At 49.1% G+C, this 25,520-nt stretch overlaps 1 protein-coding gene across 1 annotated transcript; it reads left to right on the plus strand.

The window, feature by feature from the left end:
• Positions 1-122: 122 nt before the first annotated feature.
• Positions 123-25,520, plus strand: MZT1 (mitotic spindle organizing protein 1). Its single transcript, XM_030200573.1, has 3 exons — positions 123-289; positions 17,316-17,461; positions 24,868-25,520. Exons 1-3 carry the CDS (start codon positions 244-246, stop codon positions 24,889-24,891), a joined length of 216 nt encoding a protein of 71 aa, XP_030056433.1. The 5' UTR covers positions 123-243; the 3' UTR covers positions 24,892-25,520.

Here is a 25,520-nt window from a genome sequence, read left to right on the forward strand (position 1 = left end):
AGCAACGCGATTTCCGATTCAACACTTTAGACTTTAAAAAAAACAAACATTGGGAATGGGAAGGAGTTCAGCATTTATTGCTTAAAAAAAATAGAACCTACGTGTATTTTTATGGTCATCTTGTGAAGAGGAAACGTTACGTTTAAGAATTGATGAAAATCTTCTTGCTCAGTGACGTACTTCCGGCACCTCTGATTTTTCTTCCCAACGTTTCCCAGTCCATTTTGGTGGTGACATATAAATATGGCTAGCGCTGCAAATTTGAGTGCTGTTAGGGACACCATGGATGGTGAGTACCTTTTAGCCAGGGTATTAGATGTGTAGTAATCTATGGTATCCCCAGTTCTAGCTGTATAGCTGTTTTCTTCGAACGCGCCGGGTTGTTGTGTTTGTCGCCTTCTGTGGAATTGGGTTCATCATTTTTTTTTTGCTAAAATTGGAGGGGAGTCGCTGTGCTTTGCAGATGTTGCAGTGAGTTGAAAGTTTCCGGAGGATAAATCTTTTTCCGCAAGTACGTATTCTGGTCTACTGTTTGCTGAAGCTGCTGTAGATTGCGCTAGTGACGTAAGAGGACGGTTGCTTACTGTTGATGCTGCTGTAGATTGCGCTAGTGACGTAAGAGGACGGTTGGTTACTGTTGGTGATGCTGCTGTACAGGGGGCTCGCGCGCCTTGTCTTTCTTATATTGGGATGTCACTATTTCGTCAATAAAAGTTAGGAACGGGCTGCATTGATTGGGGCCATCAGCAGTCATGGGACCTATTTCTGGAAAAATCGGGTTGACGTGTGGAGAGTGCTTTAGCTATAAGTTGCCTAGGGTGAGTGCGCTACTAATGGAACGCTGTTGGAACAGTAATACGCTTGCCTGCAACTGGCCAGGCTGCTGACATCGCAGAAACTTACTTGAACCATCTGTTTTTATCCAGATCTTTAGACCTGGTCATGCTGGGCATAAACTACAGTACATTCCTTGTCATCAGCAGCAGGTGAATCCGTTAACTGATGGGTTGTATCCGCCGGCGCCTACCAGCAGGTGGAGATAGAGAACACTGGAAAACCATAGTGTCTCTTGGACTGTTTGTTAGCCCCAACTACTGCCTTCAGTATTTCTCTATCTCCCAGCAGGTGTGGACGTAGCTTGATCAGCTCCTGGATTTCAGACTGCCTGGGGTGGTTCCTGTGCTTTGCCAGTTGAGCAGGGGTGTTGTGGCTGGTGGTGCCCACTTTAAAGGCATATAGGTTCGCCCTTTTCCTGCCTTACCCATTCCCCCCCCCCCCCCCCCCCCCGCCTCTGTTCCTCTGTTGCTGCCTGCCTCCAACTTTTCTCACAGTGCTAAAAAAAAAAAAAAAAAAAGTGCGCTTTTACTGTGTGGCTGTTCTGAGGCTTTTCCCAGTGATTCTGGTTCTGTGCAGCTTGACCGGAGCTTGTTGACTTGGTCCCCTGAGGTGAGAGTGGTGCCCAGCTCCTCAGGGGAGGTCCCGCGGACGCCATTCCAATTGGGGTAAGTTTTGGCGCGCAGCTGCCATTTTATTGCTATATTCCCGTCCTATTGGGCGGTGGCTGCTGAAGGAGTTCAGCGCTGCTCCCGTTGTGGTAAATGCATATCAGCAGCGGGGCTGTGTAAAATGTGCTCCTTAGACACTCACACTAGTATGAGCATGGCGAGCGATGTTTCTTCCCACTTGATGAGCTGGCTGCGGGCGCCATTTTGGAAGCACTGCATGCCTCGACCCTCGCGGTTGCGGAGGAGTCTGAGTGCAGGGGGACACCTCGTTTAGAGGTTGCCAGAGGAGCTCCTACATCCGTTTCTCCTAATTCGGAGGTGGAGGGTCAGGGTGAGTTTTCTCCCCTGAGTTTGTGCTTTTAATGCATAAGGCTTTCATGCTGAAAAGAGCTCTGCCGCAGGTGTCTGACACTGTGTTGCATCCTGGCTTCCCTCTGGGTGTTGATGCCCCGGGGATGACTTCAGAGGTTATTTCCTCCCCCCCCCCCCCCCCCCCCCCCGAGTGTTGGTAACACGCTAAACATAGACGGATAAATTCCCCGTCTGAAAGTGGCGCAGGCCGTCAGGGACAGATGATCTAGAGGAGGGTGACTGTTTGCCACTGGATTTGGATGATCCCAGTGCGGTCCGGATTTTCCACGGCGACGAGCTGCCAGCTCTCATTACTGATGCCTTGCAGGCCCTCTCAATTGATGATCCTGCTGAAGGCAAAGCCTCCTCTCTTAATCTTAGGATGGTGAGTACTAAGAAGCCTACTCGGGCCTTTCCGGTGCATGACTCCATCCAAGAGCTTATTTCTGCTCAATGGTCTTTGAAAGTGGCCAGGGCTATGGGTCAGCTTTACCATCTGCTGAGGAGCACTTGGCCCCTTTGGTGATGCCTAAAGTGGATGCATTGGTCATGGCGGTGACAAAAAAGACCTCTCCCAGTAGAGGGAGGGGTCGCTTTGAAAGACATGCAGGACCGGCAGCTGGAGTCCGCGCTGAAGCGGTCCTTTGAAATTGCGGGCCTTGCCTTGAGGGTATCTATTTGCAGTTTCTATGCAGCCTGGGCATGTCTTTCCTGGCTACAGCAGGCGGTGGAACAGCCCACCGATGGTGCGGGCCCCCTTTCTGAGGTTGCCCCGCGGATGGAGTCGGCCCTGTCATTTTTGACTGACGCCATTTATGATCTGGTTAGAGCTTCAGCTAAATAGATGTCTGGCGGTGTCCGCCCACCGCCTTCTTTGGCTGCGGCATTAGGCGGCTGACATGGCTTCTAAGCAAAGGCTGGTGAGGCTACCCTTTCGGGGCCTCCTGTTATTTGGAGAAGATTGTGAAAGACCTGGGGGAATCTAAACCCCAGCGGTTACCTGAGGATAGGCTGAGGCCTTCTTCCAAGGGTTCTGTGTTTCCCTCCTCTTCCAGACCTCGCTTCCGTGTAGCTCGCAGGTATCGCCCGGGGCGCTCTGCTGGGTTTTCTCAACGTGCCCGTTTTCAGCAGAGGAACTCCTTTCGCTCGGACAAACTTTCTGCGGGGGCCAGTTCAAGGCCAGGAGTTCAGGGGCATCTTCCACAATGATGGGACACTGGTCCACTCCTTGCCTGCAATAGGAGGACGTCTTTCCCTCTTTCTAGAGGAGTGGACCAAGATTTCCTCAGATCAGTGGGTCCTGGACCTGATCAGAGAAGGTTACAGACTGGAATTCGGTGCCTCGGTGAAAGACGTTTTTGTGAAGTCCCAATGCGGCACCACCGTAAAACGGGCGGCAGTAGAGGAGACCTTACAAGTCTTGCTGCACCTCAGAGCGGTGATCCTGGTGCCTCCTGCCGAACGTGGCTACGGCTGCTATTCCATTTATTTTGTTGTGCCTCGAAAAGGTGGGTCTTTCAGACCGATCCTTGACTTAAGAAGAGTAAACGAGGCTCAGAGTATGGCATTTTCACATGGAAACCCTGTGCTCCTTCATTGCGGTGGTGCAGCCAGGAGAGTTTCTCACGTCTCTGGACCTAAAAGAAGCTTGCACATTCCTATCTGGCCTCCACACCAGCGGTTCCTCCGCTTTGCGGTTTTGGGAAAGCATTTCCAGTTTCAGGCCTTGCCTTTCGGCCTAGCCACAGCTCCCCGTACCTTTTCCAAGGTAATTGTGGTCGTAGCTGCCTGTCTCAGGCGAGAGGGTATCCGAGTTCACCCTTATCTCAACGACTGGCTCATCCAAGCAGATTCGGCAACTGCAGGCGCTAGGCTGGGTGGTCAATCCAAAAGTCCCTGACCCCCTCTGTCTCTCAAGTATTTGGGGATCCGGTTCGACAAGGCATCGGGGTTTGTCTTTCTACCCGACCAAAGGCGGTGCAAGCTTCAGAATCAGGTCAGTCTGCTCTTGCGGGTGGCTCGCCCGCGAGCTTGTAACTTTGTCCAACTGCTATGGTCAATAACTGCCACCTTGGAGGTGGTGCCTTGGGTGAAGGTGCATATTAGGCTTCTGTAGATTGCCCAGCTTCAACAATGGTCTCCGATGTCCCAGGAATATCAACGCAGACTAACATTGCTCCCTGCGGCCCGGCTCAGTATGGAGTGGTGGCTCTCGGACAGGATGCTGCGCCAAGGAATGCCTCTTGCACTTCCTTCTTGGTGCCTGGTGATAACAGATGCCTGCTAGGCTGGGGAGCGCATTTCCAGGGAAGCTATGCTCAGGGTCTGTGGACACCCATGGAAGCGGGGTGGTTCATCAATCACTTGGAACTGAGTGATATTCCAGGCTCTTATGGCCTTTTCAAAAGATTCTGAAGGGGCTTGCTGTCCGGGTTCTGTCAGACAACACTACAGTGGTGGCATACATAAATCGTCAGGGAGGCACTCAGTACAGGGCCCTGGCCGCGGAGGCTGCCCAGATTTGCCACTGGGCCAAACTACACCTACAGCTTCTGTCGGTAGCTCACATAGCAGGTCAGAGCAACGTGCATCAAATCGACCCAGCGGAATGGGACCTGGCAGAAGAAGTTTTTCTATAATGTAACAAAGAGAGGGAACTAAGTACAGAAAAAAACACAACACAAAGGGCCTTTAAAAACAAAAGGGAACACAGTTCTTTCATTTAAAAAATCCTTTAATAGTGAACTTTGATTGAAGAAAGACCCCACACGAGCTGTGTTTCGGTGCAACCGCACCTGCGTCAGGGGTCACACCAATGACAAAGGAGGCTTAACAGACTAATTTGAAAAGGCTGATGCTTTCCAAAATATTTGTCATATGTTCCTCCGATTGAAATGAAGTACAAAGCCCTCACACAGCAACAAGATCATCACCACTCTCTTGCAGGCCCGCAAGCGGTCCACCTCCGCAGCTTATGCTCAGATCTGGCGCAAATTTGAGGCGTGGGGTGTTTCAAAGGCAATCACACCCACGCGGGCTACAGTCTCGACAGTGCTGGACTTTTTGCAGGAGGGCTTACAATTCCCTGCGGGTGCAAGTGGCAGCATTATCATGCTATCGATGAAAAGTCGCTGGCTTGTCCCTTGCTGCTCATCCAGACGTTGCCCGATTTCTCAGAGGGGGGCTTAGGCTCCGTCCTCCTGTCCGATTGGCCTGTCCGGCCTGGAACCTGGGGTTTGGTGTTGAAGGCTCTTCAGTGTTCGCCCTTCGAGCCGCTTAAGCGAGCTTCTGAAAAGGATGTGACTCTCAAGACAGTCTTTTTGGTGGCCATGACATCGGCTAGATGCGTGTCTGAGCTGCAGGCACTGTCCTGTCGGGACCCTTTTCTGCAATTCTCTGAGTTTGGAGTAACGGTACGTAGAGTGCCTTCCTTCCTGCCTAAGGTGGTTTCAATGTTTCACCTGAACAAGCCCATTTTTCTTCTTTCCTTTTCTAGGGAAGAGTTCCCGGACTCCTGTGGGCAGTTACATCTTCTGGATGTCTGCAGGGCGCTGTTGCAGTATCTACAGATGTCAAATGACTTCAGGACTTCTGATCATCTTTTTGTCTTGTTGTCAGGTCCTCGGCGTGGAGGCCCGGCGTCAAAGGCCACTATAGCCCGTTGGCTCAAGGAAGTCATTTTTGCTGCGTATCTGCTTTCAGGTCGGTCTCCACCTGAAGCGTTTAAGGCGCATTCCACGAGAGCCATTTCCTCGTGGGCTGAAACGGGTGCACTCTCTCTTCAAGAGATCTGTAGTGCGGCTACTTGGGCTTCTCAGCTCTCTTTTGCCCGGCTTTACAGGCTGGATGTTGCAGTGAAGCAGGACGCTGTTTTTGGAGCTCTTGGCTCGTGGTGTGGCCTGTTCCCACCCTAAGTAGGGATTGCTTTTGTACATCCCATCAGTTAATGGATTCATCTGCTGATGATGACAAGGAAGGGAAAATTAGGTTCTTACCTTGGTAATTTTCTTTCCTTTAGTCAAAGCAGATGAATCCATGATCCCTCCCTTTCATGCAGATATAATTCTCATTGGGAGAAGTTGGAAAACAGTTATCAGAATTTCTACCTGATGTTCTACTACAGGAGGTTGAGATCGTCCCTCTGATGCTCCTGTTCTGGGGCGATTGGTCGCTGTGAGGAAAGTTTTATGTTCTTATACCTTTATGATTTACTCTGCTTTGGAAATCTCAAATACTGAAGTCAGTTGGGGCTAGCCGTCCAAGAGGCACTATGGTTTTTCAGTGTTCTCTATCTCCACCTGCTGGTAGGCGGATACAACCCATCAGTTAATGGATTCATCTGCTGTGACTAAAGGAAAGAAAATTACCAAGGTAAGAGCCTAAGTTTCCCTTTCTACACAGCAGCTGTGGTTGGGGAGTTCGTTACAAGTTCCATCTGGCACAGGGCTCCTGGATGGAATCAGGGGTCCGCAGTCAACAAATCACTTGGAACTCAGGGCAGTGTGAAATGCTTTGCGAAACTTTTCTCCCTTTATTTATTGTATTTGTATCCCACATTTTCCCACCTATTTGCAGGCTCAATGTGGCTTACATTGTTCCGTCATGGGGTCGCCATTTCCGGAGTGAGAGATACAAGTGGTATTGCATTAAGGATCATGATTGACATAGTAGATTAAGCAGTTATAAAGAGTTCAGATTCGGAATGAGGAATAAAGTGGTATTGAGTTAGAGTTCTTTCGTGGTAGAGTAGACCTTGGTAGTCGAGTATACAGAGTTAGGCCTTGTCCAGTTCTGGCTTGAGTTTCATTGTCTGGTATTAGGATGGTTTGAACAGGTTTATGGCAGGGGCCTTGGTCCGAGTTATTTCCTGCAATGTAACAGCAGTGATTTGTATACATAAGTAAGGCAGGACCTGCAGCTGTCCGATGGTGGTGGAGGTGGTGGTCTCCCTCATGAGTTGGGCAGAGAAAAAAAATCTTTGTCAGCAGCTCACATCACTTTTTCTTTGAATGTGAATCGTACTTTCTCAGCAGGCACACCTTGGACCTAGGAGAATGGGAACTATCTGTCCTGGGTTTTCAGCTGATAGTGGACCGATTGGGTTCTACACTTCTGGACTGGATGGAGACAAAATAGAATGCCAAAGTGCCCAAGTTCTTCAGCAGTTGGAAAGAACTGGGATCGATGCTTTACTGCACCTCTAGCTGGAAATATCTATTGTCTTCCTTCCTTGGCCCATGGTCCGCTGCATGTTAAAAGGATCAAATTGCACCAGGGTTGAATAATTCTTATAGCTGCAAAGGCTGTGGACCTGATTCAACTGCTGGGCAGGGATCCTCTGTCTTTTGCAGGTACTTGGCCTGCTGAAGCAAGGTCCGGTGCTCAAGGAGGATTCATGGCCCTTTGTTCTTATGGCTTGGCCATTGATAGGGCTCGGTTACGACGAAAAGGTTATTCTGATCTGTCATTGCCACCTTGCTTCAGGCTTGAAAACCCTCTACTCCATGGCATATGCAGTGGTGTGGAGCACATTTGAGGGCTGGCGTTAGGAGTGGGATTTCTTCCTTTTCTACTTAGATCATGCACATCCTAGTGTTTCTCTAGGCAGGACTTCAGAAAGGATTGGTGATGTATTCTCAAAAAGTTCAGGTTGCAGCTTTGGCCTGTTTCAGAGGCTAACTACGGAAGATGTCTCTTGCGGCTTGTCCTGATATTTGATTCTTCCTGGGAACAGACCACTTAAGTGGAACTTTAATTTAGTCCTTTGGACTCTTCAGAAGCCTCCTTTTTTTGATCCACACAGGAAGGTTTCCTTAAAGTCTGACGCTAAAGGCAGCGTTCTTGGTGGCTGTCAGTCTGCATGTAGGGTTTTTGAAACTTCAGGCTCTCTTGGAATTCCTTTCTGTGCTTTGCGGAGGCGGGGATCTCCCTGCACAAGATTCCTTCCTTTTCTTCTGAAAATGGTATCATCAATCTATGGAGTTTCTATCCTTTGCAGCAGATGAAGAGGCTCAGGCCTCGGTGTTCTTCCTTGAAGCTTCTTGTTGTACATAAGAGTCCTCATTAGATATCTGGAAGTCATGAACATAAGATGGCCGCCGACTAGGAGGACCAGGGCTCAGTTAGCTCCACAACCTGAATGGACAAAATGAGGAAAATAAAACAACCTTGGACAACAACAAACAACTGATTCGGAACCACCCGATAACGAATCGGACAGTGAATGATGCTGAATCCTGTCCAGAGGAACTTAGGAGCAAAATAAGTATTGAAAGATCTTCATCCCGCAGACTGACTAAACCACACAGTTCGACAGAACAGTCCAGCATTGGCAAACCATAGCAGGCAAACATGGATCAGCAGTACAGTCAAGCATTGGCACACCATTGCACACTCCAGCCCAGAAAGACGTGTAGTCTCACTCCCACCACACTCGGTGATGCCCAGTCGAGGAGTCGGCACCACAGCACATCCTCAGGCTGCGGGTACATTGAACATAGATGAACTGTGAAATGTGGGCTGCTGTTGGGGGTTAAAGACTGCAACCCTATTCGCAGCTGCATGACCTACTATAGAAGAATGGCAGCTCGGAGCTGAGACCTCTCACCTGAGGATAATGCGGCAGGTGTGTTCCCTCTACACTACTCCTCTCGGCTGCCACAATTAACCACTGCATTCTCCTTGAGTATGCAGTTTGCGGATCAAAATGGCAAACAGCCCGATTTAAATCTACTCCTGTGATCTAATAATTTGTGCGTTGTGCGGCTGCTGAGACACTCTGAAGAGAACCTCTTTCGCCTTGTATTCAACTACTGGAAAAAAAATGGTGTCCTTCTAGCCGCCCGGAGCATCAAACAGGCCGATTTAAATCTACTCCTGCAATCTAACAGTTTATATTCTGCGCAGTTGCTAAGGCACTCTTGAAGAGAACTTCCTATCTGACTTTCATTGCTGCAGATAGTATAAACAATTTTGACTTCACAGCTATTGTGGCAACACTGCTATTGCTTAATCTTTCAGCCTTGTTTTCTCTTAGGGTGCTTCTACTGCTTACAAGCACTATATTGTGCTACAGGTGCTTTCTAACGTTGAATTTCCACTGCTCATTTTTATTTTTATTTTTATCTTTTGGCTGTGACTGTCACTAAAGGGCAGTTTTTCACTGCTGCAGGTATGCTAGATATCTCTTCTATCTGATCAAGCGAGACTACAGAACCATGATCCTAATTGCGTCGTACTGGCCACATCAGATTTGGTTCCCTCCTCTTCTGGAGTTGTCCTCCAAAGAGCCGTGGAGCTTGGAGTGTTTTCCGACCCAATCACTCAAAACGAGGGGCCTGGATGTTGAGAGCCTAGAATTTGCTTTCTTGGGTCTTTCGGAGGGTGTCTTCCGATTCTTGCTGGCCTCCAGGAAAGATTCCACTAAGAGGTGTTGTTCTTTTAAATGGAAGAGGTTTGCCATCTGGTGTGACAGGGGATCTATGGCCTTGCTTTCTTGTTCCACACAGACCCTGCTTGAATACCTTCTACACTTATCAGAGTCGGGTCTCAAGACCAACTCTGTAAGGGTTCACTTCAGTGCAATTAGTGCTTATCAGCGTGTAGAAGGTAAGCCTATCTCTGGACAGCCTTTAGTTGTTCGCTTCATGAGAGGTTTGCTCTTGTCAAACCTCCACCAGTGTCATGGGATCTCAACGTCATTCCCACCAGATGAAAGCTCCTTTTTGAGCCACTGAATTTCTGCCATCTGAAGTACTTGACCTTGAAGGTTGTTTTCTTGGTGGCTGTTACTTCTGCTCATAGGGTCAGTTAGCTTCAGTCCTTAGTAGTGGATGCACATTTATACTAAGTTTCATCACAACAGAGTAGTCCTCCGCACGCACCCAAAGTTCCAGCTGAAGGTGGTGTCAGAGTTCCATCAGAACCAGTCAATTGCCTTCCCAACATTATTTTTCCTGTCCTCATGCCCACCCTGGCGAAAGCAGCTTGCACACCTTGGACTGCAAGAGAGTATTGGCCTTTTACATGGAGCAGACAAAGCCCTTTAGACAGTCTGCCTAGTTGCTTGTTGCTTTTGATCCCAACAGGAGGGGAGTCGCCATCAGTAAACGTGCATTTCCTTCGCTTATGCCGAAGCTGGGCCGACTCTGGAGGGTCATGTCACAGCTCATAATGTCAGAGCCATGGCGGCGTTGGTGGCTCACCTAAAGTCAGCCTGCATTGAAGAGATTTGCAAAACTGTGATGTGGTCTTCAGTACACACATTCACATCTCTTTACTGCCTTGAGCAGGATACCCCCGATGCTTCAGTCAGTTTGGGCAGTCAGTGTTGAAGAATCTGTTTGAGGTATAGAATCCAACTCCACCCCCCGGCCCGTTTTGTTCTTTTCCAGGCAGCACTCAGTTTGTTTATAGTTTTAGGTTAATCTGTTATGTCCTCACCGTTGTGAGTCCCAATTGACCACTGTTTATTGTTTTGAGTGAGCCTAGATGCTAGGAATACTCCACTTGTGCGGATTATAAGCCTGCTGTCCTCAGAGAATATTTGCTTCAGGTATCTTTGCTATGTTCAAATGTATTCCCCTTATAAAATGGCCTGCCCACATGTGTAAATAGTACCCTTACTAAAATGGCTTTCACTTAATCATCATGTTTAAAAGTTACACGTTATGTGAGAGGGTGTGAAGAAACATTGTGTTTAAGCCTGTAAAATGTATTGGATATTTTCTTGCCTTATGTCTTGGAAGTGCATTTCTCTAGTTTAGTCAGCAGGTGGTGCATGTTATGTTTTAAGCCATTACAATTAACTGACCGTACCCTTCTTTAGTTAACACAGATAAAGGAAATGTCTGTTGTGTTGTAACCAGCTTTTTTTCTTTACGTTGTTGTTCTGGGCTCTGATTGACCTGGAGTTTGAAATTCCCCAGCAGTTGCTGGCTGTTTCTTCAGTTTCAGCCCAGGAGAAGTGAGAGAAAAAGCTGTTTGCTGAAGCTCTGTAAAAAAACAGTTATATATTTGATAACTGGTGAGCTACTATATGTCATAATCTCCCAAGGTACCTTTTAGTAACACACGTTTCCATATCATCAAGCTGATCAATCCATAGACTGGTGGGTTGTGTCCATCTACCAGCAGGTGGAGATAGAAAGCAAACTTTTGCCTCCCTATATGTGGTCATGTGCTGCCGGAAACTCCTCAGTATGTTCTCTATCTCAGCAGGTGGTGGTCACACACAGCAGCAGCTCTGGCTAGGCCTCCAAGCCTAATTTTTAGGTTTTGTTGAGTGCCTGGGGTTGAGGGCTCTTTTGAGCAAGTGCAAACCTGGTGGTGCCAGGTCCCTCCTTTTCTCCCCCCTCCCGCTGGCTCCGTTAAAAAAAAAAAAAAAAATTTTGAACGTCCTTAAAGGCGTTTATTTCGACGTTTATTTAAGCGTCTATTGCAGCTACTCACTGGGACACCAGGTCGTTACAGCTCGGAGCGGACAGCAGGTAATTTTTACCTTTTTATAGCGGGCAGGGGGTTCCCCGATTCTTCTCCTCGTGGCATATGGCGTCGGAGGGCGAGGGCGCAAAGGGTCGCTCCCCGGATCGCTGGGGCGCTTCTAGAGGGGATGCGGGGGTCTTCAAGCCTGATTCGCCCTTGTTGGGTGACAGTTTTGTGACCGATGTATGTCCCGGTCCTTCCTCCGGCGTGGCGGTTTTTCCCGCCATAAACGCCCATCCCCCGCTCCTCGCCTCCGCCATCTTGGCCGGCCACGCGGCTTGGACGGCTTCTTCTTGGGCCGCCCTTGAGGTTGGAGACATTAATGCCATGAACGCCCTTAATTTGGGCGACGGCACAAAAGCGGCTAAAGTTAAGAGCCGTTCTTCCCGCGCGGCTCCTTCGCGGAGTGTCGCGCCGGACGCCATCTTGGATGCGCAGCATGTCTCTCCCCCGCTCTTGCGAGCGCCGGTTGAGGGTGCGTCTAGGGCTGTTGCCCAGGCGGCGGAAGTGCACAGTCTGGGGGGTTTCTCCCCCGAGTTTGTTTTGCTGCTGCATCAGGCCTTCCTCATGCACAACGCTGCCCCTGCTCCCTCGTCTGGTAAAGAGGTTGAGGTTCCCAGAGGCAAACGCCCTCGGGTTGATTCCCAGGCCTTGGAGGAATTTGTCTCCTCCGATGTAGATGAGGGCAGCGTGTCTGAGGTTTCCCAACGGTCCTTTGCGGATTCCTTGGAGGAGACGGATCCCCGTTCGGTTGGAGCGGATGACCCCTCTGCAGCGCGGCTTTTTAGCCCAGAGGATTTGCCCAACCTGTTGCTACAGGCCATGGACACTTTGAAGATTTCCTCTCCGGAGGACGTCTCTCCCTCAGCCCCTGTTGGCTCTGCCATTATGCTGGGGACGAAGCACCCGCCTAGAACCTTCCACGTGCATGATGCTATGCACACCTTAATTTCGGCTCAATGGGATGTCCCAGAAGCGAGCCTTAAAGTGGCTAGGGCTATGTCCCGCCTCTATCCTTTGGCTGTGAGTGAACGTGAGGCCTATCTGTGGCCTACCGTGGATTCTTTAATCACTGCGGTGACTAAGAAAACGGCGTTGCCGGTGGAAGGTGGCACGGCCCTAAAGGACGCCCAAGACAGAAGATTGGAGGCGGCCTTAAGGTCGTCCTACGAGGCTACTGCTTTAAATTTGCAGGCCTCAGTTTGCGGTTCCTATGTGGCCAGGGCGTGCCTGACTATGGTGCGGCGGGCTTCCCCCTCGGATTCTTCCTTGAGGGATGATTGGCCGGCCCTGGAATCGGGCTTGGCCTATTTGGCAGACTTGCTGTATGATGTCTTGAGAGCCTCAGCTAAAGGCATGGCTCAGACAATCTCTGCGCGGCGGTGGCTTTGGCTGAAGCATTGGTCTGCTGACCACGCCTCTAAATCCCGCCTGGCTAGATTGCCTTTTAAAGGCAAGCTGCTCTTTGGGGTCGAGCTGGACAAAATCGTGACCGATCTCGGCACGTCTAAGGGCAAGAAGTTACCAGAGGTCAGGGCTCGAGCTAGTGCTCGCCCCGGTACCTCCAGAGGACGGTTTCAGGAAGCCCGTCGGTACCGCCCGGGCAGGTCGGGCTCTTCTGCCTCCTCTTCCTTTAAGAGGACCTTCTCCCCCAAGCAGCGTTCCTTTCGCAGAGACCGCCGTCCCGGAGGTGCTCCCTCCGGTCCTCCCCCAGGGTCTCGTACCCAATGACGGGGTCTTGGTCCACGCCCCAGTGCAGATTGGAGGACGGCTGTCCTCGTTTCTGGGCGAGTGGACCACAATAACTTCAGACGCTTGGGTGCTGGAAGTCATCAGAGACGGCTACAAGCTAGAGTTCTGCCGACCCTTAAGAGACGGGTTTGTACTCTCTCCCTGCAAGTCTCCGGTCAAAGCTGTGGCAGTGCAGCAGACCTTGGACAATCTCATCCGCCTGGGGGCGGTCGTTCCGGTGCCAGAAAATCAGCTTGGCAAGGGACGTTACTCCATTTACTTTGTGGTACCAAAGAAAGGAGGTTCTGTCCGGCCTATCCTCGACCTCAAGGGGGTCAATCGGGCCTTGAAAGTTCGGCACTTTCGCATGGAGACTCTCCGCTCTGTTATAGCGGCAGTGAAGGCAGGGGAGTACCTGGCATCCTTGGACATCAAGGAAGCGTACTTGCATATTCCCATCTGGCCTCCTCATCAACGCTTCCTGCGTTTTGCAGTACTGGGCCGACACTTCCAGTTCAGAGCCCTCCCGTTCGGGTTGGCTACTGCTCCGCGGACCTTCTCCAAAGTAATGGTGGTCATCGCGGCCTTCCTGAGGAAGGAAGGAGTACAAGTCCATCCTTATCTGGACGACTGGTTGATCCGAGCCCCCTCTTATGCAGAGTGCGGCAAAGCTGTGAACCGGGTGGTTACTCTTTTGAGCTCCCTGGGATGGATCATCAACTGGGAGAAAAGCCAGCTGCGCTCCACTCAGTCCCTGGAGTATCTGGGAGTTCGATTCGACACCCAAGTGGGCAGAGTGTTCCTGCCAGACAATCGGATTGTCAAGCTTCAGGCTCAGGTGAACCAGTTCCTAGTAGCCTCTCCTCTTCGGGCTTGGGACTATGTGCAGCTGTTGGGCTCTATGACGGCCACGATGGAAGTAGTGCCCTGGGCCAGGGCTCATATGAGACCACTTCAACACTCTCTGCTGCAGCGCTGGACTCCGGTGTCGGAGGATTATGCTGTGCGCCTTCCCTTGGGCCCAGCAGTGCGCAAGGCGCTGAGCTGGTGGACGCAGATGGACAAGTTGTCTGCAGGAATGCCTCTGGTGACCCCAGAGTGGATTGTCGTCACGACGGACGCTTCCTTGTCGGGCTGGGGAGCCCACTGCTTGGGAAGGACAGCGCAGGGACTCTGGTCTCCTGCAGAGGCAAAGTGGTCTATCAACCTCCTGGAACTCAGAGCCATTCGGTTGGCGCTTTTGGAGTTCATCCCGGTACTGGCGTTGAAACCAGTACGGGTTCTGTCGGACAATGCCACGGCTGTGGCCTATGTCAACCGCCAGGGAGGTACCAAGAGCGCCCCTCTAGCCAAGGAGGCTATGAATCTTTGCCAGTGGGCGGAAGCGAACCTGGAGCAGCTTTCAGCGGCCCACATTGCCGGAGTCATGAATGTCAAGGCGGACTTTCTCAGTCGCCATACCTTGGAGCCCGGAGAGTGGCAGCTATCTGCTCAGGCGTTCTTGGACATCACGAAGCGCTGGGGCCAGCCGAGCCTAGATCTGATGGCGTCATCGGCCAATTGCCAAGTGTCGCGCTTCTTCAGCAGAGGACGGGACCCTCGATCCCTGGGAGTAGATGCTCTTCTCCAACAGTGGCCGACACAAGAGCTTCTCTATGTGTTCCCGCCCTGGCCCATGTTGGGCAGGGTGCTAGACCGGGTGGCAAAGCATCCCGGCAGGGTAATCCTGGTGGGTCCGGATTGGCCCAGACGTCCCTGGTATGCGGACTTGATCAGGCTCTCAGTCGACGATCCTCTGCGACTGCCAGTGGAGCAGGGCCTGTTACATCAGGGTCCCGTGGTGATGGAGGATCCCTCCCCCTTTGGTCTTACGGCCTGGATATTGAGCGGCAGCGTCTGAGGAAGAAGGGCTTCTCAGACAAGGTCATCGCCACTATGCTGAGAGCGAGGAAGCGCTCTACTTCTACTGCTTACGCCAGGGTTTGGCGTATCTTTGCAGCGTGGTGTGAAGCAGGCTCTCTTTCTCCCTTCACTGCTCCAATTTCTTCAGTGTTGGCGTTCCTGCAAGAAGGTCTAGAGAAAGGCCTGTCGCTCAGTTCCCTTAAAGTCCAGGTAGCGGCTCTGGCTTGCTTCAGGGGCCGCCTGAAGGGTGTTTCCCTGGCTTCGCAGCCAGATGTGGTGCGCTTTCTCAAGGGAGTTAATCACCTGCGCCCTCCTCTGCACTCAGTGGTGCCTGCGTGGAATCTCAACCTGGTGCTAAGAGCATTGCAGAAGCCGCCTTTTGAACCCTTGTCGAGGGCATCTCTGAAAGACCTGACGTTGAAAGCAGTCTTTTTGGTGGCTATCACTTCAGCCAGAAGAGTTTCCGAGCTCCAGGCGCTCTCTTGTCGAGAGCCTTTTCTGCGGTTCACTGAGGCAGGAGTGACTATTCGCACAGTGCCTTCCTTCCTGCCCAAGATTGTTTCTCGATTCCATGTGAATCAGCAGCTCTGTCTCCCTTCCTTTCGTAGGGAGGACTACCCAGAGGAGTACTCTGCTCTTAAATATCTGGATGTGAGACGAGTCATCATCAGATACTTGGAAGTGACCAATGATTTCCGGAAGTCAGATCATCTGTTTGTCCTGTGTGCAGGTCCTCGTAAGGGTCTGCAGGCTGCTAAGCCTACAGTGGCAAGATGGGTCAAGGAAGCCATTGCAGCGGCTTATGTGGCCGCGGGGAAGGTGCCGCCTATCCAGCTGAAGGCTCACTCCACAAGAGCTCAGGCGGCCTCGATGGCAGAGGCCGGATCCGTCTCCTTGGAAGAGATATGCAAGGCGGCAACTTGGGCTTCGGCTCATACATTCTCCAAGCATTACCGTTTGACTGTGGCTGCACGGGCGGAGGCCCGGTTTGGAGCTTCAGTGTTGAGGTCAGGGATTTCAATGTCCCGCCCTGGGTGAGTACTGCTTCGGTACATCCCACCAGTCTATGGATTGATCAGCTTGATGATATGGAAGGTAAAATTATGTATAATCATACCTGATAATTTTCTTTCCATTAATCATAGCTGATCAATCCATAGCCCCTCCCAGATATCTGTACTGTTTTTATTCTGGTTGCATTTCAGGTTCAAGTTTAGTCTTCAGTTACTTCAGAAAGACTTCGTGTTCAAGTTTTTTCACTTGGATTCTTCAAGAGTTAAGACGAGTTTGTGTTACAGTGAGCTGCTGCATTCCTCTCCCCTCCGTTTTACGGGGCTGGATTGAGACTTAAAATTCTGCCGGCACTCCCTCCCGCTTCGTGCGGCTGTAGGGCAGCTTTGTACCCTTCCCGCTTCGGCGGTGTTAGGGTCAGTCAGCTCCTCCCGCGGTTGCGGTTGCAGGATAAGCCAGATCCCCCCGCATCGGCGGGTGTGGTGTCCCTCCCCCGCTCCGCGGGGATGAGCTGGACGGATTCCCCTCCCCCACTTGTGTGGGGATGAGCTGGGTTAATTCCCCTCCCCCGTTTCGGCGGTGGTGAGCTGGGCAGAGTGTCCCTTCGTGGGTGTAATTCTCTAAGTGCTGAGTCCTGCGGATGGAGCTTTGATATCGACATACTGAGGAGTTTCCGGCAGCACATGACCACATATAGGGAGGCAAAAGTTTGCTCTCTATCTCCACCTGCTGGTAGATGGACACAACCCACCAGTCTATGGATTGATCAGCTATGATTAATGGAAAGAAAATTATCAGGTATGATTATACATAATTTTACCTTAGTTAGTGTTTTATAATTGATCCATATTTCAGTTACCTGTTAGTGTTTGCAGATTACATATTTTTTGTTCATTGTTTAATATATTTTTAATTGCTTATTGCTGTCTGTCTGGACTGATAAAGAATCCTGGTGGTTTGTGTGTTGAGTTTGTGAGTGCTTTCTGGGAACTGTGGGACCACTGGGAGTGTGGTCCTAGTAACCTGGAAATCACAGGGGAGAGCAGGAGACTCGCCCAGAGGCGGTTGTGACCCAGTCGGTGTGAGGAGGGTGGTAGTGTAGTGCACAAGCGATAGAGCCTCTAAGTGGCCATGGTGTAACCTAGGCGGGTGGCTAAGTGATTTGTTATAGAGGGCTACTCTGTTGTGTGTATTATTTCTTGGGTGAATTCTGCGCAAGATACATGGAGTTTTTTTTAAACCCTGTTTTTTACTGATTTTTTGTGTATGTTAAGTAGAATAAAACTATTGCTGAATAAGTGGTTAATAATATATGTTTGTTTGTTTTTTAAGTTCTGCTTGAAATTTCAAAGTTATTGAACACTGGTCTGGATATGGAGACATTATCTATTTGTGTGCGACTATGTGAACAAGGAATCAATCCAGAAGCTTTATCATCTGTTATTAAAGAACTTCGGAAGGCTACTGAGGCTTTAAAGGTAAGGGTCATTTTGAAAGTTCAGGCTTGTTTCAAATGGTTAAGCAGGAAAATACAATATTAGATACCTCTTTTACAGATTATCTAAATTGTAGACCAAGATTCTGAGTGAACTTAAAAACTGAGAACCATGTTTTAAAATGGTAACGAGTAAGATGTTGGGTAGTAAGTGGTACAGCTCAAATTGTTTAGATGTGCATCAAGATGACAAACTTACGAACAATATTCACGTGAAATGCTTCATATGGCTTATATTTGTAACTATGTGAGTACAGAACCATATAAAATATTGGTGTAGGGAGAAATCTGTATATTTGTATTGCAGTCATAAGTCTTGATGTGTGGTTGGGGTTTTTTTCTTTCCCCTCCACCACTAAAGCCTACTTATGTCAGTCCCAAGCAATGCTGTGGAGTCAAGAGTCTAAAAAAAAAATGTTTTTAAAAATGTACAGACTCCAGCTTCAAAACAATAAATAAAATATTGTTTCCTTGTCATCAAGCAGATGAAGCCATTACATATGGGTTGTGTCCATCAACCAGCAGGGGGAGATAGAGAGCACTCAACTTTTCACAGTGTCTCATGGCCAGCCAGCTCCACTGCCTCTTCAGTATTCTCTATCTCCCCAAGCAGGGTGGCTGCAGCTTCTTCGAGCTCCATCAAAAATCTGCCTGGGGGTGGTTCCTGGCTTGCCAGTTGTTAGCCGGGGTGTAGAGGCTATAGCAGCTTCACTTTGAAGGCACATAGGTTAGCCCTTTCCGTGCCTTACCCATGCCCCTGTGGATGTGGACATATTAGCTTGCTTTTCCCTGTCCTTTCCCACTCAGTGGATGCAGGCACATTGGTTCACCTTTCCCTGCCTTTCCCACTCATCTGAGCCTCCGGAGTTCTTATTACCTCTGCTTTCCTCACAGCGTTTAAAAAAAAAAAAAAAAAAAGTTGGAACAGAGGTTTTCCTTTGATTCTTCTATGGGACTGGAGCTGTGATACTCCGGTCCGGTGAGGTAAGAGTGTTTTCTAACTCCTCCGGGGTGGGCCCGCGATCGTGGCGCTTTTGGCGCAAAACCGCCATTTTGAATTTTCCCGCCGTTTTCGGCGATGGCTGCGGAGAATGTAAAGCGCTGTTCCCAGTGTGGCAAGCGCAAATCAGCAGCGGGGCTCTGTAGATCACGCTGTACAGGTGTAAGAGCTGGCCCGAGCAGTGGCGGCTTGCCGTCTTATTTGGCTACAACATTGGGCAGCGGACATGGCCTCTAAGCAAAGGTTGGTGAAGTTGCCCTTTCAAGGCGTTCTCCTATTTGGTGAGGAGTTGAAAAAAAAAATTTAAAAGGCCTGGGAGATCCTAAACCCCAGCGCTTGCCCGAAGATAGGCCGAGGCCTTCCTCCAAGGGCCAGGCGGTCCACTCCTCTTATAGACCTCGCTTCCGTGAAGCTAGAAGGTACCGCCCAGGGCGTTCTGCTGGGTTCACTTCTCGTGCCCGTTTTTCAGCAGAAGAACTCCTTTCGCTCGGACAAGCATTCCGCAGCCACCGGCTCTAGGCCTGGAGTTCAGGGGCAACCCTCTCAGTGATGGTGCGCCGGCCCCCTCCTCGCTTCCTGTCATCGGGGGACGTCTATCCCTCTTTGCCGAGGAGTGGGCCAATATTTCCTCAGATCAGTGGATTCTGGACCTGATCAGAGATGGCTACAGAATAGAATTCAACGCCCCAGTAAGAGACGTGTTTGTGGAGTCCCGATGCGGTTCTGCTGCCAAACGGGCGGCGGTAGAGGAGACTTTGCAAGGTCTGATTCAGTTAGGGGCCGTGTCCCCAGTACCTCCCGCCGAACACGGCTTCGACCGATACTCCATCTACTTTGTGGTGCCGCGAAAAGGTGGGTCTTTTCGCCCTATTCTGGACTTAAAAGAATTAAACAAGTCCCTGAGAGTGCGGCATTTCCACATGGAAACCCTGCGCTCCGTCATTGCTGCGGTACAGCCAGGAGAGTTTCTCACGTCTCTAGACCTGAAAGAAGCTTACTTGCACATACCAATTTGGCCCCCGCACCAGACGTTTCTGAGGTTTGCGGTGTTGGGAAAACATTTCCAGTTCCGGGCCTCGCCACAGCTCCCCGAACCTTTTCGAAGGTAATGTTGGTAGTAGCTGCTTTGCTCAGGCGAAGGTATCAGGGTTCACCCGTACCTAGACGACTGGCTCATCAGAGCAGACTCTGTAACGGAGAGCTATCAAGCTACAGCCAGAGTGGTCTCAGTACTTCAATCTCTAGGCTGGGTGGTCAATATGGCCAAACGTCACGTGACCCCCTCGCAATCTCTAGAATATTTGGGGGCCAGATTCGACACAGACTCGGGCTATGTATACCTACCCAAGCTAAGGCGGTGCAAGCTTCAGAATCGGGTCAGTCTGCTCCTGAGGATGCCCCGCCCACGAGCTTGGGACATTGTCCAGCTGCTGGGATCGATGACAGCCACATTGGAAGTGGTGCCCTGGGCGAGAGCGCACCTGAGACCTCTACAGTATTTCCTACTTCAAAGATGGTCTCCAGTATCTCAGGATTACCAATGCAGACTCTCTTGGCTCCCTGCGGCCCGACTGAGCATGGAGTGGTGGCTCTCAGACAGCATGCTGCGGCGAGGAATGCCGCTGGCTCTCCCCGATTGGTGTCTAGTAGTGACAGATGCCAGCCTGAAGGGCTGGGGCGCACATTGCAAGGGGAAGCATGCCCAGGGTTTATGGACACCCAAGGAGTCGGAGTGGTCCATCAACCGCCTGGAGTTGAAAGCAGTGTTTCAGGCGCTTCTGGCCTTTCAAGTGACCTTGGAAGGATTGGCTGTCAGAGTGATGTCGGACAACACAACAGCAGTGGCCTACATAAATCGACAAGGCGGCACTCAGTGCAGAGCACTGGCCGCGCAGGCCGAACAGATTTGCCACTGGGCCAAGCTGCATCTTCAGTTTCTGTCGGCAGCTCACATTGCAGGTCAGAGCAACGTGCAAGCAGATTATCTAAGCAGGCATCAGATCGATCCAGCAGAATGGGAACTAGCAGACGAAGTATTTCTGCAGATATGTGCCAAATGGGGCAAGCCCGTGATGGATCTTATGGCGACAAGTTCAGATGCCAAAGTCCCATGCTTCTTCAGCAGACAGAGAGATCCTCGCTCGGCAGGGTTGGATGCCTTGACTCAGCCCTGGCCTCCGGGCCTACTATATGTGTTCCCTCCGTGGCCCTTGATACGGCGTGTGCTCCTGCGGATTCGGCTGCACCCAGGAGATGTGGTCCTCATCGCCCCGGATTGGCCCAGGAGGCCTTGGTAGGCGGACCTCCGACAGATGCTAGTGGAGGCTCCCCTTCCTTTACCTCTGGTACCGAACCTGTTGTCACAGGGCCCGGTAGCCATGGAGGATGCCTGCCGCTTTGGTCTTATGGCATGGCGATTGAGAGGGCGCAATTGAGGGACAAAGGCTATTCAAACAGTCATTTCCACTCTCCTGCAGGCCCGCAAGCGTTCCACTTCCGTGGCTTATGCCAGGATTTGGCACCAATTTGAGTCTTGGTGTGCTTCAAAAGCGATCACACCCATGCGGGCTCCTGTCTCGCCAATTCTGGACTTTTTGCAGGATGATGTACAAAAAGGCTTGGCCTATAATTCCCTGCGGGTGCAAGTGGCAGCGTTGGCCTCCCTTCGTGGTAAGGTTGAAGGCGTGTCTTTAGCTGCTCATCCAGATGTGGCACGGTTTCTTAGTGGGGTGCTTCGGCTCCAGCCTTCTGTGCGAGCACCCTGTCCAGCTTGGAACCTGGGGCTAGTTTTGAAGGCCCTGCAGGCTTCTCCTTTTGAGCCGCTTCAGCAAGCATCGGAGAAAGATTTGACACTAAAGGCCATTTTTTCTGGTGGCCATTACTTAGGCGAGACGGGTGTCAGAGCTCCAGGCGCTGTCCTGTAGAGACCCATTTCTGCAATTCTCAGAGTCCGGGGTCACGGTTCGGACAGTGCCTTCCTTCATGCCTAAGGTGGTTTCAGCGTTTCACCTAAACCAGCCTGTTTTCTTGCCCTCCTTTGATAAGGAGTTTCCAGAATCTTTTGGGCAGTTGCACCGGTTGGATGTGCGCAGGACTCTGCTGCAGTATCTGCGAGTTACTATCTCTTTCAGGATCTATGATCATCTGTTTCTTTTGCTATCAGATCCTCGCAGAGGGTCTCCGGTGTCTAAAGCCACTATTGCCTGCTGGCTCAAAGAAACTATCTTTTCAGCTTATCTGCTTGCCGGCTGTTCTCCGCCTGTAGCCTTTAAGGCGCATTCTACCAGAGCGATTTCTTCCTCTTGGGCTGAAACTGGAGCACTCTCTCGTCAAGAGATATGCAGTGCAGCAACATGAGCTTCTAAGCTCTCTTTTGCCCGACATTACAGGCTGGAGGTGGCTGCTAGGAGGGATGCACGTTTTGGAGCACAAGTGCTAGCGCGTGGTGTGACCTGTTCCCACCCTATATAGGGATTGCTTTGTTACATCCCATACGTAATGGCTTCATCTGCTTGATGACAAGGAAGGGAAAATTAGGTTCTTACCTTGGTAATTTTCTTTCCTTTAGTCATAGCAGATGAAGCCATGAGCCCTCCCCATTGTCTGTATGCTGTGAATCTGTTTCAGGTTCTGTTCTTGCTTCCTGAAGTTCCTTCCTTGGGAGAAAGTTGGAAAACAGTCTTCAGGATTCATGTTCACTTATAGGAGGATGAGTCCATTCCTTCCAGTTTGTTTTGGAGGATGAGTTTATTCCCTCCAGGAGGTTGCGTGTATCCCCTCCTTTTGAGTTCATGCCCTTGTTAAGGGGCCATCGTTCGCTGTGAGGAAAGTTCATGTTATTCCCATTGCGGTTTGCCATACTGCTTTGGAAGCTTCAAATACTGCAGTGGAGCTGGCTGGCCATGAGGCACTGTGAAAAGTTGAGTGCTCTCTATCTCCCCCTGCTGGTTGATGGACGCAACCCATAAGTAATGGCTTCATCTGCTATGACTAAAGGAAAGAAAATTACCAAGGTAAGAACCTAATTTTCCCATATTTATCATTTTATACTTTATTCCTGGATCTTAAAGCCATATTAGGAGTCAGTTGGACAGTAGAAAAATGGAGGAGTCTGAATCAAAGGCTTGGTGTACTGACTGCACAGCCCTGGTACCAGCCTGTCTGACATTGCTGCCTGGATGTCTCAGCGCCATCTGAAACTAAACATGACCAAGACTGAGCTTCTTATCTTTCCCCCTAAACCAACCTCTCCTCCTCCCCCATTCTCTATTTCTGTGGATAACACTCTCATTCTTCCTGTCTCATCAGCTCGTAACCTTGTGGTCATCTTCGACTCCTCCCTCTCCTTCTCTGCACATATTCAACAGACTGCTAAAACCTGTCGTTTCTTTCTCTATAATATCAGCAAAATTCGCCCTTTCCTTTCTGAGCACACTACCAGAACCCTCATCCACGCTCTTATCACCTCTTGCTTAGACTATTGCAACTTGCTTCTCACAGGTCTCCCACTTAGACATCTCTCTCCTCTTCAATCTGTTCAAAATTCTGCTGCACGACTAATATTCCGCCAGGGTCGTTATGCTCATATTAGCCCTCTCCTCAAGTCACTTCACTGGCTTCCTATCCGTTTCCGCATACAGTTCAAACTCCTCTTATTGACCTATAAGTGCATTCACCCTGCAGCTCCTCAGTACCTCTCCACTCTCATATGTTGGTGGTCTGCTGCTTTGCATAGAGTTATCTTATGGGCCACCACCTGTTTTTCTGCTGCTGTCTCCGCTCCTGGGGATCCCACAACCAATCTGATTATTTTCTACTTTTTTGGGGGGGAGGGGGGGTGGAACATGTTATTTTTGTAATAAGCACATAAATGCAGTAATATAGAGAGAGTCTGAGATAAATATGCATATGTTAGAGACTCGCTATGTACAGATTTCCTCATGCATATTCATTTCAGATATGCTGAAAAGCTGACTGTGGTGTCTTCACAACAAGTTTGGGAAGCTGTACTCTCATTCTTGATTCTTTGTTGCGAGCAGAACTTTTAATACTAGACATATTGGAGAAAGCAGAAATCTGTATGGTGTGGAAAACTGGCTTGCTTAGTTACTGCTGCTTGTAGTTACAAGGTCTCTTCCACTGTAGCAGCTCTTAACACTATTGCATATGATGTTTTGGTGTATGCTTTGCATCTGTCTCAGCCTGGAGACAAGATCAAAAATAGTGACTCAAGGGAAGAAGACCAAGTGCTGTTGTGTACAGTATGTGTGCCCACAGTGAGGCCTGACCATCCATTTCCTGCATGTTGTTTATTAATTCCTGTACTCCAGGACGCGTCCTTTAACTAGAAAGGTATTTGTGACTATATAATAAACTTTATTTATAACCTGCTATATCTTTAAAAGTCTAAGTCTATACTCAAAGAAACTCCTTTGTTTAAAAGTTAACAGTGGAGTCCCATATTGCTAAAAGAGCAGAAATTCTAGTCTCAACGGTAGAGCAGAAAATAAATACAAATAAATGAGTGAGAGTGACATTTTCATGGTATATCTGATCAGGATTGATGGTGCAACAGTATGTTATGGCATACTGGGAAACACTATTTAATAAGAAACCATGTACTTTCGTAACGTGTTTCTAGATTTAATTTTAATTAAGGTTTCTTAGGAAAGAATGTGTTTATATCCCATAGTTTTTTTTTTTTTTTTTTTTTTTTTACTGTCAAAAGCTTTGTCATGGGTGTTCTTAGCACGGCTTCACCTGTGCTATTACTGGTTGCCTGTCTTTAGGAATCCCCAAGCAGTTAAATTTCTGCATATCCACAAGAAATTTGTATATGAGAGAAGTGCATGCACTGCCTCAGTCATAAATAGCTATATCTCATTCACATTTCATTGTGGATATCCTAAAAACCTGAGTGATTTGACTTCAGGAGAAAAAAATTTGGGAGCCACTGTTTTAGTATGGAGGATCAGTGTATCGTCATTCATAAGTAACAATTTAGATACATTTTTAATACAAGTTCAAAAATGTTTCTGAATTTGGAAAAGTAAAAGCAAAAAAATGTTTAGTTTGTGTAAAATATTTTATTAATACCAAGGGCCCTGTTTACTAAGGTGTGTTTTTAGCACACCTACACTTCACGCGTGCTAACCGTGTAGGCGCCTATAGGGATATTGTAGGCACGTACATGGTTAATGCGCGTTAAAAAAACATTAATGTGCCTATAAGGCTGCTTAGTAAACAGGGCCCCATGTATGAATGAATCATAGAACTACATCCTTAATGTATACTAAGCAAAGAGAGCACTAAAAATGTTGATACAGTAGCTTATCTTTGGGTACAGAGGATTTATTTTCAGTAGTTTTTATTATGTCTATCTCTTGCAGGCTTCTGAAAATATTGCAAGCTGATCTGTGGAGGAGATCTCTGAGATAAATGGCAAACTCCAGCTGGCAGTGCACTGAGCAATTCCTGCTGTTTTGAAATTAACAATTCTGCTGTTTTGCAGATACTTGGAGAATTTTATGTGCCTTGAGTAGTAGATGAACTGTGCTCAAGCGTTTTCCTATGTTGATGTTCTACTCTTGTTCCATATTCATGCAGCTCCAAGCCTTCGTTTCATTAGCAAGAAAACAGCAAGCATCTGGATATTTAATGGCTCCCTTTGGCAAAGTATTTGGAGAAGGGTTTATTTATTTATTTATTTTTAATGTGCCTGCTCTGAAAATTTATTTGATCTAAGCTTTGACGTTTGCAGATAGCAAAGTGTGTATAAGACTTGAGTTAATTCTGTTTCCTGCAAGATTGAAAACAGAATAAACTACACAATGAATTGTGCCCTTAGCTTTAAAAACATGTCCATTTCACTTGCATCAACCCTATGCTTTCCCTTTATTATTCTACTGGCATAGTTCTTGGGATGATTTTTTCTAGAAGAACTCAGCTAGCAACTACCAAAACTGTACCTGTTCAGTTGAAGAAAGCTTGTCTTGGATTCCTCCTGTATTTAACCCAACAATTAAATCACAGATGATAATGA

The sequence above is a fragment of the Microcaecilia unicolor genome, chromosome 4 (genome assembly GCF_901765095.1).
Source record: "Microcaecilia unicolor chromosome 4, aMicUni1.1, whole genome shotgun sequence".
NCBI lineage: Eukaryota > Metazoa > Chordata > Amphibia > Gymnophiona > Siphonopidae > Microcaecilia > Microcaecilia unicolor.